We start from the raw sequence: 14,097 nt of genomic DNA, 5'->3' as shown, positions 1-14,097 counted from the left end.
GTTCTTGAGTCTTCCTGCCCCAAATTTAATTGGACAGAGTCGCAAAGGTGGCAGGTTCTCCAACCCGTACCTTCCCACTTGATCATAAACTCCAACCCCCAACCCTCTCCAAAGCTGCCTCCAGGGGTTGGGGGCTGGCATTGAATTCTATCCAGTCTACAGCATAGATGAGTGGCACCATCTGAGAGACATTAGTGAATCAGACTTTACTTGAAATTACGGGCCTGATTCTCCCAAAATAATTCTAAGTGCTGAATTGGCAGGAAAACTGGTGTAATTCACGATTGTTTATTCAGTGGGAGTTTAGACTCAAATCTCTGTGCAAGGTCACAGATAGCACAGATCACATAATAGCAGAGATCACATTGCATGAGCAGTGGCCCTGATCTGTCAGATTCCCGTTTGCTGGCCAGCTCAATCACTGGCCAGCCTGAGACCCGGCAGTGCTGCCCCTACACCCCCCTTGGCTCTACCCAATGGGCAGTGCCAAGGTGCCCCCTGGGCATAGACACTTTGCTCCTTGGGCAGTGCCAGAGGGCACAGGCTGGCACTGCCAGGATGCCCATGCCCAGGGGGCACCACTCCCCCACCGCCCGACCCCCTGGGAGGCCCCAATTGCCCCCCCATTCACTCCATCAGGGTCTTCCGCTAGCTCCCCGAATGTGGGGAGCTACTCTAAACCCCGCCGGAGTGAAATACCCCTAGCGGGGTGGGAGATGCTATCGGGCCCGGAGAATTCCGTCCCGGCCCGATAATGACATTTAAATAACATTAAAAACAGATTAATATCACTTATCTGGTCCTCCCAATGCTTTCCAGCGTGGTCTCGACTGCACCTGCTCTCCGGCGGGGGAAACGTGTATGCATCAGGAATGCATGCGCGAATCCCGTGAAATGGGCGACATGCGCATCTCCCAACCCGACGCACTAAAAAGCGTGTGCGTTGGGATGGGAGAATCGGGCCCTACGTTTTACGACTGCTATGGATGCCATGGTGGCACGCTGTTTAGCACTGTTGCCACAGAACACCAATGACCTGGGTTCAATTCCAGCCTTAGGTGACTGACTGTGAGGAGTTAGCATGTTCCCTCTTGTCTGCATGGGCTTCCTCCGGGTGCTCCAGTCTCCTTCCACAGTCCAAAGATGTGCAGGTTAGATGGATTGGCCATGACTAAATTGTCCCTTAGTGCCCCAAGATGCGTAGGTTAGGGGAATTAGCGGGGTAAATATGTGGGGCTACAGGGATAGGGTCTGGGTGGTGTGCTCTGTCGGAGAGTTGGTGCAGACTCAATGGACTGAATGGTCCTCTTCTGCACTGTAGAGATTCTATGATTCTATTCTGCTGCTGGATGGATTTGAATCTTACCCAGAGAACAATCTCTTCTTTTTTGAAGCTATATAAGGGTCATTAGTAATTTATAAGATTCAAATTTGTTTCAGAGTGAAGATTAACCTATAACAAATAGCTGCCTCCAAATTTTGCTGCTGGCAGCAAATCAATAATTTTGCTCCTAAATGTCAAAGTCGACTTGTCATTCCTTTGGGAGGAAAGCTCTGGCAGGCAAGCAGCAGAGTGAGAACTAATGATGCTCTCAGAGTTAAAAGTCTGATCTCAGGAAATTCTGACAATTGCTGGTAGATTCTCATGAATCTAAACTCCCAGATCCATTTGCTCCTCCACATCACCCTACTATTCCCCTTTTCTTAAATAAAAGGTACCAACTCACATTTACTGCTGTTGAGCACAGAATATATGGGAATGCAAAATATAGAGATGTGGCTGCAAATATTCTTCAGGGAAAGAAGCATATTTTCAATGGGAATAAGAGTTTAGATTGTATCTGACCATATCGCTTATGCTGGTGTTTGATAACAACTGTATATTTACAGCATGATTGTTTCATTTCTCATCTTTTTTTCTTCATAGACATCCAGAAAATATAAAAAATTTACCTGAAGCAATATTTAATTTTTATTTAAAATTTTCAGGCATTAGTATCAACCCTCTTTCTCTGGCTGCTTCCACCTTCCTTCTTATCCACAATCCTTAGGATCAACATCACAAGATAGATAAAAATCCATCTAACTCATCCATATTGGAAATTAGTTTCCCTTTACAGTGATAGATGTTTCGTAAGACATTCCAGGGATTTTGGCTGTAACAGAAATTTTATTCCACGTTTCGAACACTCTCTTTATAGTGAAAGAAAATATTCTTCCCATTCTTATTCTGGCTTCTCCCATTTTACTTGGGGTCACCACAATACTGGTTAATCACCCTTCTCCATCTCCTCCTGATGGTCACCCATCCCTCTTCCAATCTCGCTGTGTTTGAGTCTCTCTTCATTGCATCTTTCGCTCTGGTCTTAGGCCTTCCTCTTCTTCCTCACTCTCCTGTCTTGGTAGATCTGTCCAGGATTTCTTTCATAACTGAGACCTTTGAGCTGAATCATCAATTTAGTGCCCATTCTCGACACCATTTCCAGAGTTCGCCCTTAATGCCCCCATGTGATGGTCAGGATTGTATATAGCAGTCTGACTGGAGCGTTGATTAATTCTTCTGATGTGATGCTACATAGTTTAACATTCAGTTTGCTTTGTTGGCTGCTGCTTTGCATTGTGTGGAGATGCAAAGCACCGATTATGTCAGTACTGCAAATCTCTCAACTTCACCCTTAGTTATTTTCAGCAGCCTTTGTGGACTACCTACTTTAATCATGGAATGCGTAGTTTTAATTTACATTAATAACATTTTAATTGAGGTGTTATATAGACAGAACAGAGTGACGGAGCAGATATCTGTGATTATTGTACAATGAGGCTCAGTTATTTTCTTTTAGGTAACTGTTCGAGAGCCACAATCCACTGATGATCCAGCTGGTCTGGTGTCCTTTACAGTCGCTCGTGATGATGGTCATGGTTCAGTCCAGATTATTTGGCAGGTGGATGACTCTGCAGTCGATGACATTTCACCCCTTTCTGGAACATTATCCTTCAATCAGGTACAAAGCAGACATATAATAATTGAAACAGACCAACAGCATCTACATCAGATGTTGATTAAACTATAGCAAAGCCCAAAGAAAGTGAAGCATTACCACGTGATAATCTCCAACGACCCGCTTGGCACATTGCTCTTTACAATTTAATTTAAATCAAACATTCATCCTATTTAATCCAACTACCTGCAAGAAGAAGAATTACAATGCTTTTTACGTTTATAGCCTAAGAAATTGTTGGGAGGTAAATGAGAGATGACCATGGATCTTCAGCCCAAACTGGTGCTATGAATCCTGAAGGACAACTCTTTATCTTCCTGGCTGTATATTAAGCTAGGTTAAAAAGAAGAAAAAATATCCTTTTCTTTTGGTGACTTCCAGCACACCCTATGAGGACCACTGTTTGGATGACAAAATAAACTGGCAAATCTGATTGGAGCATGCCCATGATTAATTTTGGAGAGGGTTCGTTAAACAGAACTCCTTCGTTACTGTACGCAAAATGGCTAACATTTGTTTAAGGTGGTTTCCAGGAATGGCTGAATACAATTTAAGCCAATATGGTATCAAATCTATTTCAGGCAGCCTAAGAGAAAGGGACACTGGGTGGCATTTTCCGGCCTCGCTCATCCCGAAACTGGAAAATCCCGTGGTGGGTGGGACAGTAACATTTGCCCCATAGAGTCAGAAATTGAACTGTTTGATTTGACTTGCACTCAAGAAACATGTATAAAGAGGCCCAAGTATGCCCTCTCTTTTTTCTGTCTAATCTCTCCCACTCCTTCAAAACTTTAAACACCTATTTTGCTTCAACTCTTTCTGTACATTTATATTCCTTCAAGACAGGCAACATCAAGGTGAATCTCCGCTGTACCTCCCCTCTTTATTGCCCCAATATCCTTTCTATAGCATGCATCTCACTGGCTCACTATTCCAGCTGAGTTCTTGCATAAGTTTTACTTAAGTTCACTTTATATCTTCATTTTCATATTCTACACCTCTTGGCATAAAGCATATAGATTTATCCATTAATGATTCTGCTTTTAATGTCTTATGAATCTAAACTCCCAGATCCATTTGCTCTTCCACATCACCCAATTATCCACCATTCAAAGTATAATTATTACCTTTTCTTAAATAAAAGGTACAAACTCACATTTACTGACATTGGATTCCTTCTGCCACTTGCAGCTTGCACTTTTCTTTGGTCCTCAGCTTTATTTACAATACCTCCTATGATAGTAAAATAGTAAATTTGGACACCATATGCCCATGTGCCTTGTATTCAAACTATTGATGGGCACAGTGAACAGAAACAGTCCCACAATCAATCATTGTAAGATACCATTATTTTCTTCTAAACGTGCTGAAAGCTGTCTGTAACTGCTCTTCTGATACCTTCCATCTAGTTAGTTCTTAATACAGCTTTTCCCTCATTGCATACCTCTTAATTTTCTTCAATAATCTCTTTTCAAATCTTGTTGAACACTTCCTTGAAAGTCCATTACAGATCAAATTCACTACATTTCTCCCATCCGTCCACTTAAAGAACTCTATGATGTTTGCCAAACATGAGCCTCTTTCTAAAATAAGGGCAGCATGGTGGTACTGCTGTCTCACAGTGTCAGGGACCCAGGGTCGGATCCAGTCTCGGGTTCGGATCCAGTCTCGGGTGCCTGTCTGTGTGGAGTTTGCACATACTCCCCATTCCTGCGTGGGTTTTCTCCGGGTGCTCCGGTTTCCTCCCACGGTCCAAAGATGTGTGGGTTAGGTGGAGTGGCCATGCTAAATTGCCCCTTAGTGTCAGGGGGATTAGCAGGGTAAATTCGTGGGGTTATGGGAATAGGGCTTGGGCGTGATTGTTGTCAGTGCAGACTCGATGGGTCGAATGGCATCCATCTGCACTGTAGGGATTCTATGATTCAATAATTTACGTTGGCTATTTATACAAGCTGGTTTTTTCCTCCCTCACCAATGGGTTTGAAGAAGGGAAGGCATGGAAAATTCAGTGGGTGGCCTTCCTTCTGCCTACTTGCCTGCTTGCAACCTGTCAGGTTGCATCAAATCACATCCTAGTTCCCTGTTCTCCTTCACTAAGGTTTATAATAATTCCTTTTATGTATTATAATATCTTTTCATTAGGCTTTTAACAAATTCAGATTTAGCTCTTCCTCAACAGATATTTAATATTCCATCACTAATTAAAGATTTTAAAATATTCTCTACCATAGATATTAATTTCACTAGCCTGTAATTACTTTGAGATTGAGGAAACTGGGCCTGTATTCTCATGAGTTTTGAAGAATGAGAGGTGCATTGAAATTACATAATTCTTACAGGGCATGAAGTTTCTCCTGGCTGTTGATTCTAGAACCAGAGGGCACAGTCTCAGGATATGGGGCAGGCCATTTAAGACTGAGATGAGGAGGAATTTCTTCACTCAGAGGGTGGTGAATCTTCAGACTCCTCTACCCAAGAGGCTCAATCACTGAACGTGTTTAAGACAGATTTCTGGATACTAATGACATCAAGGGATGTGGGGAAAGTGGCACAGAGGTAGATGATCAGCTTGAATGGTGGAGCATGCTCAATGGGCTGAATGGCCGGCTCCTGCGTTCTGAATGGGTTGATTCTGCCTCCCTTTTTGAAAGCAGTAATTACATGGACAACCCTCCAGATCTCTTTACTGTTATTTTGCTTCTCTTTATTTATCCATAGCATTTTGAACTTCGAAGTAACCTCATTCTTATGGTATATATATTTATTCTGAAAAATTGCATTCCCCTTTCTGAAAGAATGTTGTTGGTCAGTCCTACATGACTGCCTGACCTCAGCTATCTCACTCTTTTAAAATCTGCCCAATTCTTTCATAAGGACCTTAAATCTTAACCTATGAGCACTAAAGTGCTCAGTCACATTGAGCTCATCTATCTGATCAATTGAATTTTGCATAGCCTTTTCTCTTGTAGATCCAAACCTATTGCTTGAGGAAGGAATCCTGCAGAAATTTTAGGAAATTAATTCCCGACTTGCTATTTACTCTCTCCCTGTCCCAATGGGTGGGTAATTAAAATCTCTTTTTATTGGCCTGTCTACAGATTTCCTTCTTTATTCCCCTCCCATTACACGCGGTGGCACAGTGATTAGCACAGCCCCATGGACCCCAATTCGATTCCCGGCTTGGGTCACTATCTGTGTGGAGTCTGCACATTCTTCCTATGTCTGCGTGGGTTCCCTCCAAGTGCTCCGCTTTCCTCCCACAGTCCAAAAGACGTGCTGGTTAGGTGCAGTGGCCATTCTAAATTTCCCTCAGTGTACCTGAACAGGCGCCGGAGTGTGGCGACGAGGGGATTTTCACAGTAACTTTATTGCAGTGTTAATGTAAGTCTACTTGTGACTGATAAATAAACTTTAGGTGAACCTCATAATTTGCGATCAACTGCACAGTTTTATATATCACATATTGTCAACCTAAATATGCAAAAGCTTTCATCTGTATATGAACAAAAACCTAAAGGTTACTAATCTGTTGCACTTCTCTTATGTTAGACTGAGACCAAAAAAACACTTGTGTTACACATTTATTCAGATGCTCTTATGGAGGGAGAAGAGCAGTTTATGATTCGGCTCGTATCTGCTACCAATGATGCTGAGATTTCCCCCCTATACGGTAAGTGTGTCAGATTCATTGGGCAATGTAACAATTTTAACAATAATTACAAAAAAATACAGGCAGTCCTTGGACTTATGGCACAATAGTTCTTGAAAACGTCAAACCTCGTAAATCAGAACTAATTTTCCCACAGGAACAATGTTAAATGGGGCATTGGTTCCTGAACCCTGTTTTCACTGAAATGCAATATTCCCTTTCCATCAACTTTAGGTCGTGACACCGTGAACTCAGGTATAGAATCACCCTTTATTTGATGTTTTGAAGAGAAAACCAGTTTACAATGAATATAAAAACTTGTTAAACAGGCATCTTACTCACCAGTTTCCACTGACTCGGTTAGTTTTACACTGGGATATTTGTCACGTTAACGTTTGTGAGATCTTTATCTGAGAAGCAAATTGTCCTTTCTGTGGTTGTGAAAGGTGGAACATAAAGGAACATAACAGTTGCTAAACACCAACAGTTCATTGGTGTGAAATCATCAAGTCAAACTCAACGGGGGAGATTCTCTCAGCCGGGAGACTCAAGCAGAGGCCGTATAGCAGGCTTCCCGCTGGGCGCCACGGCCACCGCAAGTCTCCGGCCGCTAGATTTCCGATGCTGTCAGCTTTGTGCCAGAAATCGGCACGGAGCTGTACCATTTATTTTAATTAGAATTTCCATGTCATTCGCGGGCTCAGGACTGAAGTCTCTGGGTCCACTAGCATCTGCACCCCCCCAGGAGTGTTTCACTCCAGCAGGGTTTACAATAGCTCCCCATTTGCGGGGAACTGGTGGCCCAACCCTGCTGGAGTGACGGAGGACCATCGAGGCCCCCAGGAGGTTGGGGGTAAGGAGGAGGTGCCCCCTTGTCATTGGCAGCCTGGCCCCCTGGCACTGCCCAAGGGGCAAAGTGGCAATGCTCACGGGGCATCTTGGCATTGCCCACTGGGCAGTGCCAAGCGGGGTCTTATTGGGGGGGCCAAAGGGGGGGCTTATTGGGGAGGGCCTCTGGGAGAGGAGATCGGTTGGAGTGGGGGGTCACGCTGTCACTCCAGTGACAGAGGGAGGGAGGCCAGCAATTGGGGCTGGCCATCAGTGTGGGGGGCCAGCCTGCTGGGGGGAGGAGTTGGGGCTGTGAAGTGGGGGTGGGAGGGGGGAAATTGGGAGGTTGGGACAGTTGGACAGGGAGGAGATAGAGGCGGCCAGTGGGGGGGGGAGAGGCAAGGCTGGCCCAGACACTGGGTTGCCAGTGATTGGACCATAGGCGGGGTGAGGGGGGGGGGGGGTGGGTGGTAGAGGGGCAACGATGCAGGGGTTCTTGGGGTGGACACCGAGCAGGCTGGCCAGCGATTGGGAGGCTGACAGTGCGGGGCCATTGCACTGGTCTCGGCGCTGACAGACCGGCCCATGCACATGGCCTGTTCAGCACTATGCGGCCGACCACTCCAGTGGTAATAAGCCCTGCCCCATGATTTTCAGTGAGATTCACGCTAAGGCTCTCTGCAGTGCACAGGGTGTGGGACATTCATTTTGAAAATCCCGCTGAAAAAAACAGCAGGATTTACTCCAGTTCTTACGCGAAGTCGACACTCAGAATTTTTGGGGGAGAATCCCACCCAACCTTGTAAAACCAAAACAGGATGTAAATTTCTAAAAGTCGTAAGTGCTGTTCGCAATGACTTGAATGCCACAAAGTCAGGGACTGTGTGTGGAGGCAAACAGACATTTGTACCTTGACAATCGGAAAACATCATTTTCTCTGTGTTGTTCATCTGACAAAACAAAATATTTCTTCCACAGGAAGCGCCACTATCATTATCCTGGGTGATAGTGCAGCATCTGGGATGATTGCCATAGCTGAGTCAACCAAGCATATTCTAATCGGAGAACCAGCCAACAGCTACAATGGGACTGCGCTAATAATGTATGTGACATTTATAAAATCACTTTCTGCAGAAACCTTCAAGATTAACAGATACGATCATGTTTTTTCATAGCTTAAAATGTATAAGGCCCAATTAAACATACATTGCATGTCCTTAAAATGCAAATAATGTATCTTTTTCACTTGTAAAGTGCAGCTCGTGAACACCCTGTTAGACAATAGAAAAGAATCAATAGGATATGGTTACTGTACATGTTTATTTGGTGATGGTATCTTTTTGCCGCATTGTTCTTTCCGCACACCATTATGGAATTAGGGCATCTATTTATGAACTCACGTCTTGCAATCATTCCTGCTCAGAAAACGCGCATTGATACAAATATAGATTTCATCATATATTCTTGAAGGAGCTATATGTAGTCCATGAGGTCATCACAGTATATACAATAACTTGTAGGCACGCCCATGCTTCCCTCTGGTTTTAGCAGCGTCTATCAGGTGATATTCTCCCGCCTGATAAATGCTAACTTATGCATCACGGACAACCCACTGGCCAGCCCTGCTGTTCTGAGTTTGGGCTGCTGTTTATAGGTGACAACCCGATCTCCATGCTCGGAGGCAGTCTCCCTCTCCCACGCCTCCCCCACCTCTCCCCCCACCCCCCTCCAAAAAAAAGACTTTGGTGACTTCCATACTAGCCAGCGGAGCACCACCAACCACTTTGCAAAGTGGGGCATCCTCACACCCAACCCCACCCCCCAAGCAAATAATGGGTAACCCCCCACACCAGGCAGGCATGAGGGTGACCTGGCCAAACCCTCCCCACTCAGCAACCCCCCCCCTTCCCTGTGAGATCCCCCACTCAGCCCCCTTCTCCTTTAGGCCCCCCACTCCGCTCCCTTCAGGCCACACACCTTAGCAGTGCACTATTCCCTGGCACCCTGGCATGGACACCCTGGCCTGGCAACTTGGGTCCCGTGATGGCTCGAGGAAGTAGGTCCAGTGACCATTTGCCCCTCTGCTGATGCCAGGTTGCCGAGGAAGGGTCCCTCAAGGTTCCTGAGGGTTGGGTGGACTTGGTCTGGGGTGGGGTGGGGGCAAGGGGTTGACCTCGCCACTCTCTACCCAGATAGTGGTGTTATGGATGTATTGTCCCTTTTATGATGTGGAGATGCCGGCGTTGGACTGGGGTAAACACAGTAAGAAGTTTAACAACACCAGGTTAAAGTCCAACAGGTTTATTTGGTCGCAAAAGCCACACGTGTGGCTTTTGCGACCAAATAAACCTGTTGGACTTTAACCTGGTGTTGTTAAACTTCTTACTGTGTTGTCCCTTTTAGCCCTAGCAGAGCTAAAGATCACTCCTGGTGTGATGATTTCAGGCAGCCCTGTGATCAACATCTGCATTCCTGCCTGTTAACTGTGCAAACACTGAAGTGAATCAAAGAAGAAGTGGCATGTTATATGTATGCCCATTCCCCCCACATGTTCCCATAAAATAGTTTGATTTATTAGTAAAAGATACCAGATGTTATTTATACAATTTTTACAATGTCGAATATTCACAAAGAATATTCGGTAGAAAAATATTTGACTCTTTATTTTACTGCAGATTAGTGCGTGGTCCTGGAATTTTTGGTGAAGTTACAGTTACCTGGATTATAACTCCGGCATCTCGGAATGTATTTGTTAAAACAGGCGGAGCACTTTTACTGCGTGACAGACAATCATCGGCCACCATTTTGTTACAGGTATAAAATGTTGAACAAAGTTTGAAATAAGTCGGACCATGAAGTTTCAACATTGGTTTGTAGGGAATTTGCTGAATAGCCAGCTGTGCGACAGTATAATTGCCATAGTTGCTGTAAATGGACTTTATTGAGACAAGGTGGGGATGGAGGAAATGGTCGGGATTACAACCACTGATCATTATTACAAGAAGATAAGATGCTTTGAGAGGTTTTCGCTATTACATAATTGGTGGAACTGTACTGTTACTTTGTATAGTAATTATTTTTTATATCTTGCCAGATGTTAGTGTTTTTTACAGTTAAGCAGCTTAACTTAACTTACTATATAAGGTTTTAAGTAATCAGTTTGTCAGATACAATATATCATGTTCCAGATACTGTTGAATTTGTAGTGCATGTGTAAAATGCCAGAAACAAGTCATTCAGAAGACAGAGAAGTCAAGGTTCATAACTAGTAGGTACCACAGAAGAAAACATTAAGGGGAGAGAGAAAAAGGACACAAGTGAAAATACTGAATGCCCCGTAAAATGGTCATGTGGAAATTGAAGATGTTACATGGCTGGAACAATATTAATATAAATCTGTAAAAAGCAGGATGAGAGAAAAATCAAAGACATTTATGAAACACAGAACATTTAGAAACTGAAGTTGACAATACAAATAAAAACGGAAAGCAAGACAAACTGATAAAGTGCTGGGTGAAGGGAACAGTTAAAAGAAATCAACACCAAGTGTGTAAAATGTGTCTGTACAGTGTTTCCAAGGAGGGATTCCACCCATTTCACCGACCCCTGTCCCTCTTTGAAAAATCTGCCTTGTCCTGGCTATATCATTTATTCATATCAACAAGGAAACAAAACATTTTGGAAAATCTCAATAGGTCTTGACAGCATCTGTGAAGAGAGAATAGAATCAACGGGTGGAATGTTCTGGCCGCGCACTCCCCAAAACCAGAAAATCCTGCCCAAGGTCTACAGATCTTTGCATGGTCCATCCCCCCACCGCTGCCCCCCCCCCCCCCCCCCCCCCCCACCCGCTACAATCCCCATGGTGGGCGGGATGGAAAATTCTCCCTCCAGTGTTTTAAGTCAGGATTACTTTTCATCAGCTCTGGGTCATCCAGACTCGAAACGTTGGCTCTATTCTCTCTCCACAGATGCTGTCAGACCTGCTGAGATTTTCCAGCATTTTCTTGTTTTTGTTTCAGATTCCAGCATCCGCAGTATTTTGTCTTCATTTATTCATATATTTATCTCATAAACGTTCTTAACTTTTTGTAATTTTTCTCATCTTCCTTTGTTTTATGTTAATATCACTTCAGCTCTTAAAGTTTTTATTAAGCATTTCATAAATAATTTATTCTTGTTTGTGTGTGTATATTTTTTCTTCCCTCTTACCTTTGTTCTATTCCTTATTAAATGTTCTTCATCTGTAATATCTACAAGTTCTGGAAAAGAGTCCATAGTTGAAACATTAATTCCTCTCCTCTCTCTCCGGATACTGACTGACCTATTGGGTGTTTTCTGTTTTATTTGTCAAAAGATTTTTTAGCGCCTCCAGTTTATTGCATTCCATGTGTGTTGTTAAATTTGTACCTCCTTGGCGATTGAGATTTTAACTTTAAGACCACTTTTGCCGTTCAGGCAATCGATGATGATATTCCAGAAGAGAAGCAACATTATCAACTTCAGTTGACAGGAGTCAGTGGTGGTGCTGTGATTAATGACACATCAAATGCTGTTAACATCACCGTGGCAGCCAGCGACTTTCCCTATGGCCAATTTACTTTCTCGCGTGAACACCTTCAAATCTTCGAAAACGGAGAACAGGTGCCAAAGTTTTCAAATATATATAAAATGAATTGAAGTTATTTAGATGCCATTACTTTGAATCAGCTGATAAAGATGTTTTGTGTAACCTCAAAGTCTTTTTTACTGTGTGTGGTTTTATATATATTAGTTACATTTGTAATATAAATAGGAGATGATATGAAGTAATTTATGAAGAAGACTAAGAAATAGTAAAAGAAGCAAAAAAGACACCAGAGCAAATGGTAAAAGCTAAGAAAATTAAGTAAAGGAATGCTAAGATAGGGTTGTAGTGATGTAAAATATTTCAAATCATTAAAAAATGCTTCAACATTCAGGCTGGAATTTTATCACCGTATATGCCGGCAGGATTTTTCCCATCCCATTGTAGTGAACGGAGAATGGCGGCAAATTCTCCGACCTTATTGCAGTGGGAGCGTGGCATGAACGGGTAGTAAGATCGCGCCCTCGTAATATTTTGGGTCAGCTGATTGTTTCAGTAATGTAAGAACTCATGGAACTATGGATATTTTTTGTTTTGGGTTTCTTCCAGGCTAGTACATCTCACCATCCACTGCTGCAATAAGGGCCATTGGCACTTTGTGCAGGAGAGGTATGAGTACTTTGTGTTCTCTCTGACCAGAGAGAATATATGAACACAGGAAATAGGAGCAGGAGCAGGCCACCTGGTCCCTTGAGTCTGCTCTACCATTCAATAAGATTGTGGCTTATCTAATTTTAGCCTCAACTTCACATTCCTGCCCATCCCCAATAACCTTTCTTCCCCTTCTGTACTTTCGCCTTCAAGATATTCAAAGACTCTGCCTCAACCACCTTTTGAGGAAAAGAATTCCAAAGTCTCACAACCCTATGAGGGAATATTTTTCCCCGTCATCTCTGTCTTAAATGGGTGACCCCTGATTTACAGCAATTTCTGGGATGTTACTTGTATCCTCTATGGTGAAGCCCGATTAAAAATACCTGTGCAATTTATCTGCCATCTCCTTATTTTCTATTATTAACTCTCCAGGCTCAATCTTTATCGGGCCAGCGCTCACTTTGTTAGCTCTTTTTAAAAAAAATAGACCCATTTATTCCCACTCTCTGTTTCCTCTCTACTAACCAATTCTCAGTCCATGTGAATATATTACCTCCAGCCATTGTTTTGCCCATTAACCTCTCATGAGGGACTTTATCAAAACCTTCTGAACGTCCAAATACATCACATGCATTGGTTCTCCCTTATTTATTCCACTGCTTACATACTCAAAAAGCTCCAGTATATTTGTTAAGCATGATATGCCTTTCATAAACCTGACTTTGTCCAATCTCGTTCATGCTTTCCAAATATTCTGTTATCACGTTATTTTTATAATAGATTCTAGTGTCTTCCTTGCTACTGATGTCAGGCTAACTGATCTGTAATTCTCCCTTTTTTCTCTTCCTCCCTTTTTAAATAATGGGGTTAAAGTTCCCAACCTTCAATCTGTAGGAGCTTGTCTAGAGACTATAGAATTTTGGAAATTGAACACCAATGCACCCTATATTTCTTGACAGTGGCTCTAGGCTTTCTGACAGACCTGTTCATGTACAAAGTGTTTCATTGTGTATACCCATTATCTTTGTTTCTGGTATGCTATTCATTCCTCTGCAGCAAAACTTAGGTGCAAACTCACCCTAGAAACTTCATAACTCTCTCAACCTGGCTGCAGCCAACCTGTGTGTAGTGATGTATCAAGTGTAGTTCCAGCCCCTATGCTACCCTCCAAGAAATATTCAGTAACAGTGATTGAGCTGGTGAGGAGAAGTGATGCTATTTCATGCTCATCCATCTTGTGCTCCTCTTGGACTTAATGTTCCAATGGCAATCCATACAAGTGCAGGCAATGTCCATCTCCAACAACTGAGAATCTAATCATCACCTCTTGACATTCAATAGCATTGCCATTACTGAATCCCCCACTATCAACATCCTGGGGGTTATCATTGATTAGAAAC

The 14,097-nt window shown here is 43.2% G+C and overlaps 1 protein-coding gene across 1 annotated transcript in view; it reads left to right on the top strand.

Moving 5' to 3' along the window:
- Positions 1–14,097, top strand: part of adgrv1 (adhesion G protein-coupled receptor V1) — a 504,809-nt gene that overhangs the window by 223,707 nt on the left and 267,005 nt on the right. The window contains exons 57-61 of the mRNA XM_078213879.1: positions 2,841–3,002; positions 6,549–6,669; positions 8,455–8,578; positions 10,152–10,290; positions 11,935–12,120. Coding sequence (XP_078070005.1) covers positions 2,841–3,002; positions 6,549–6,669; positions 8,455–8,578; positions 10,152–10,290; positions 11,935–12,120 — 732 coding nt within the window. The remainder of the gene's footprint in view (positions 1–2,840; positions 3,003–6,548; positions 6,670–8,454; positions 8,579–10,151; positions 10,291–11,934; positions 12,121–14,097) is intronic.

This window comes from Mustelus asterias, chromosome 6 (genome assembly GCF_964213995.1).
Source record: "Mustelus asterias chromosome 6, sMusAst1.hap1.1, whole genome shotgun sequence".
Classification (NCBI taxonomy): Eukaryota; Metazoa; Chordata; class Chondrichthyes; order Carcharhiniformes; family Triakidae; genus Mustelus; species Mustelus asterias.
Note: the sequence above shows the minus strand (reverse complement) of the source record. Positions and strands in the feature narration are given on the sequence as shown.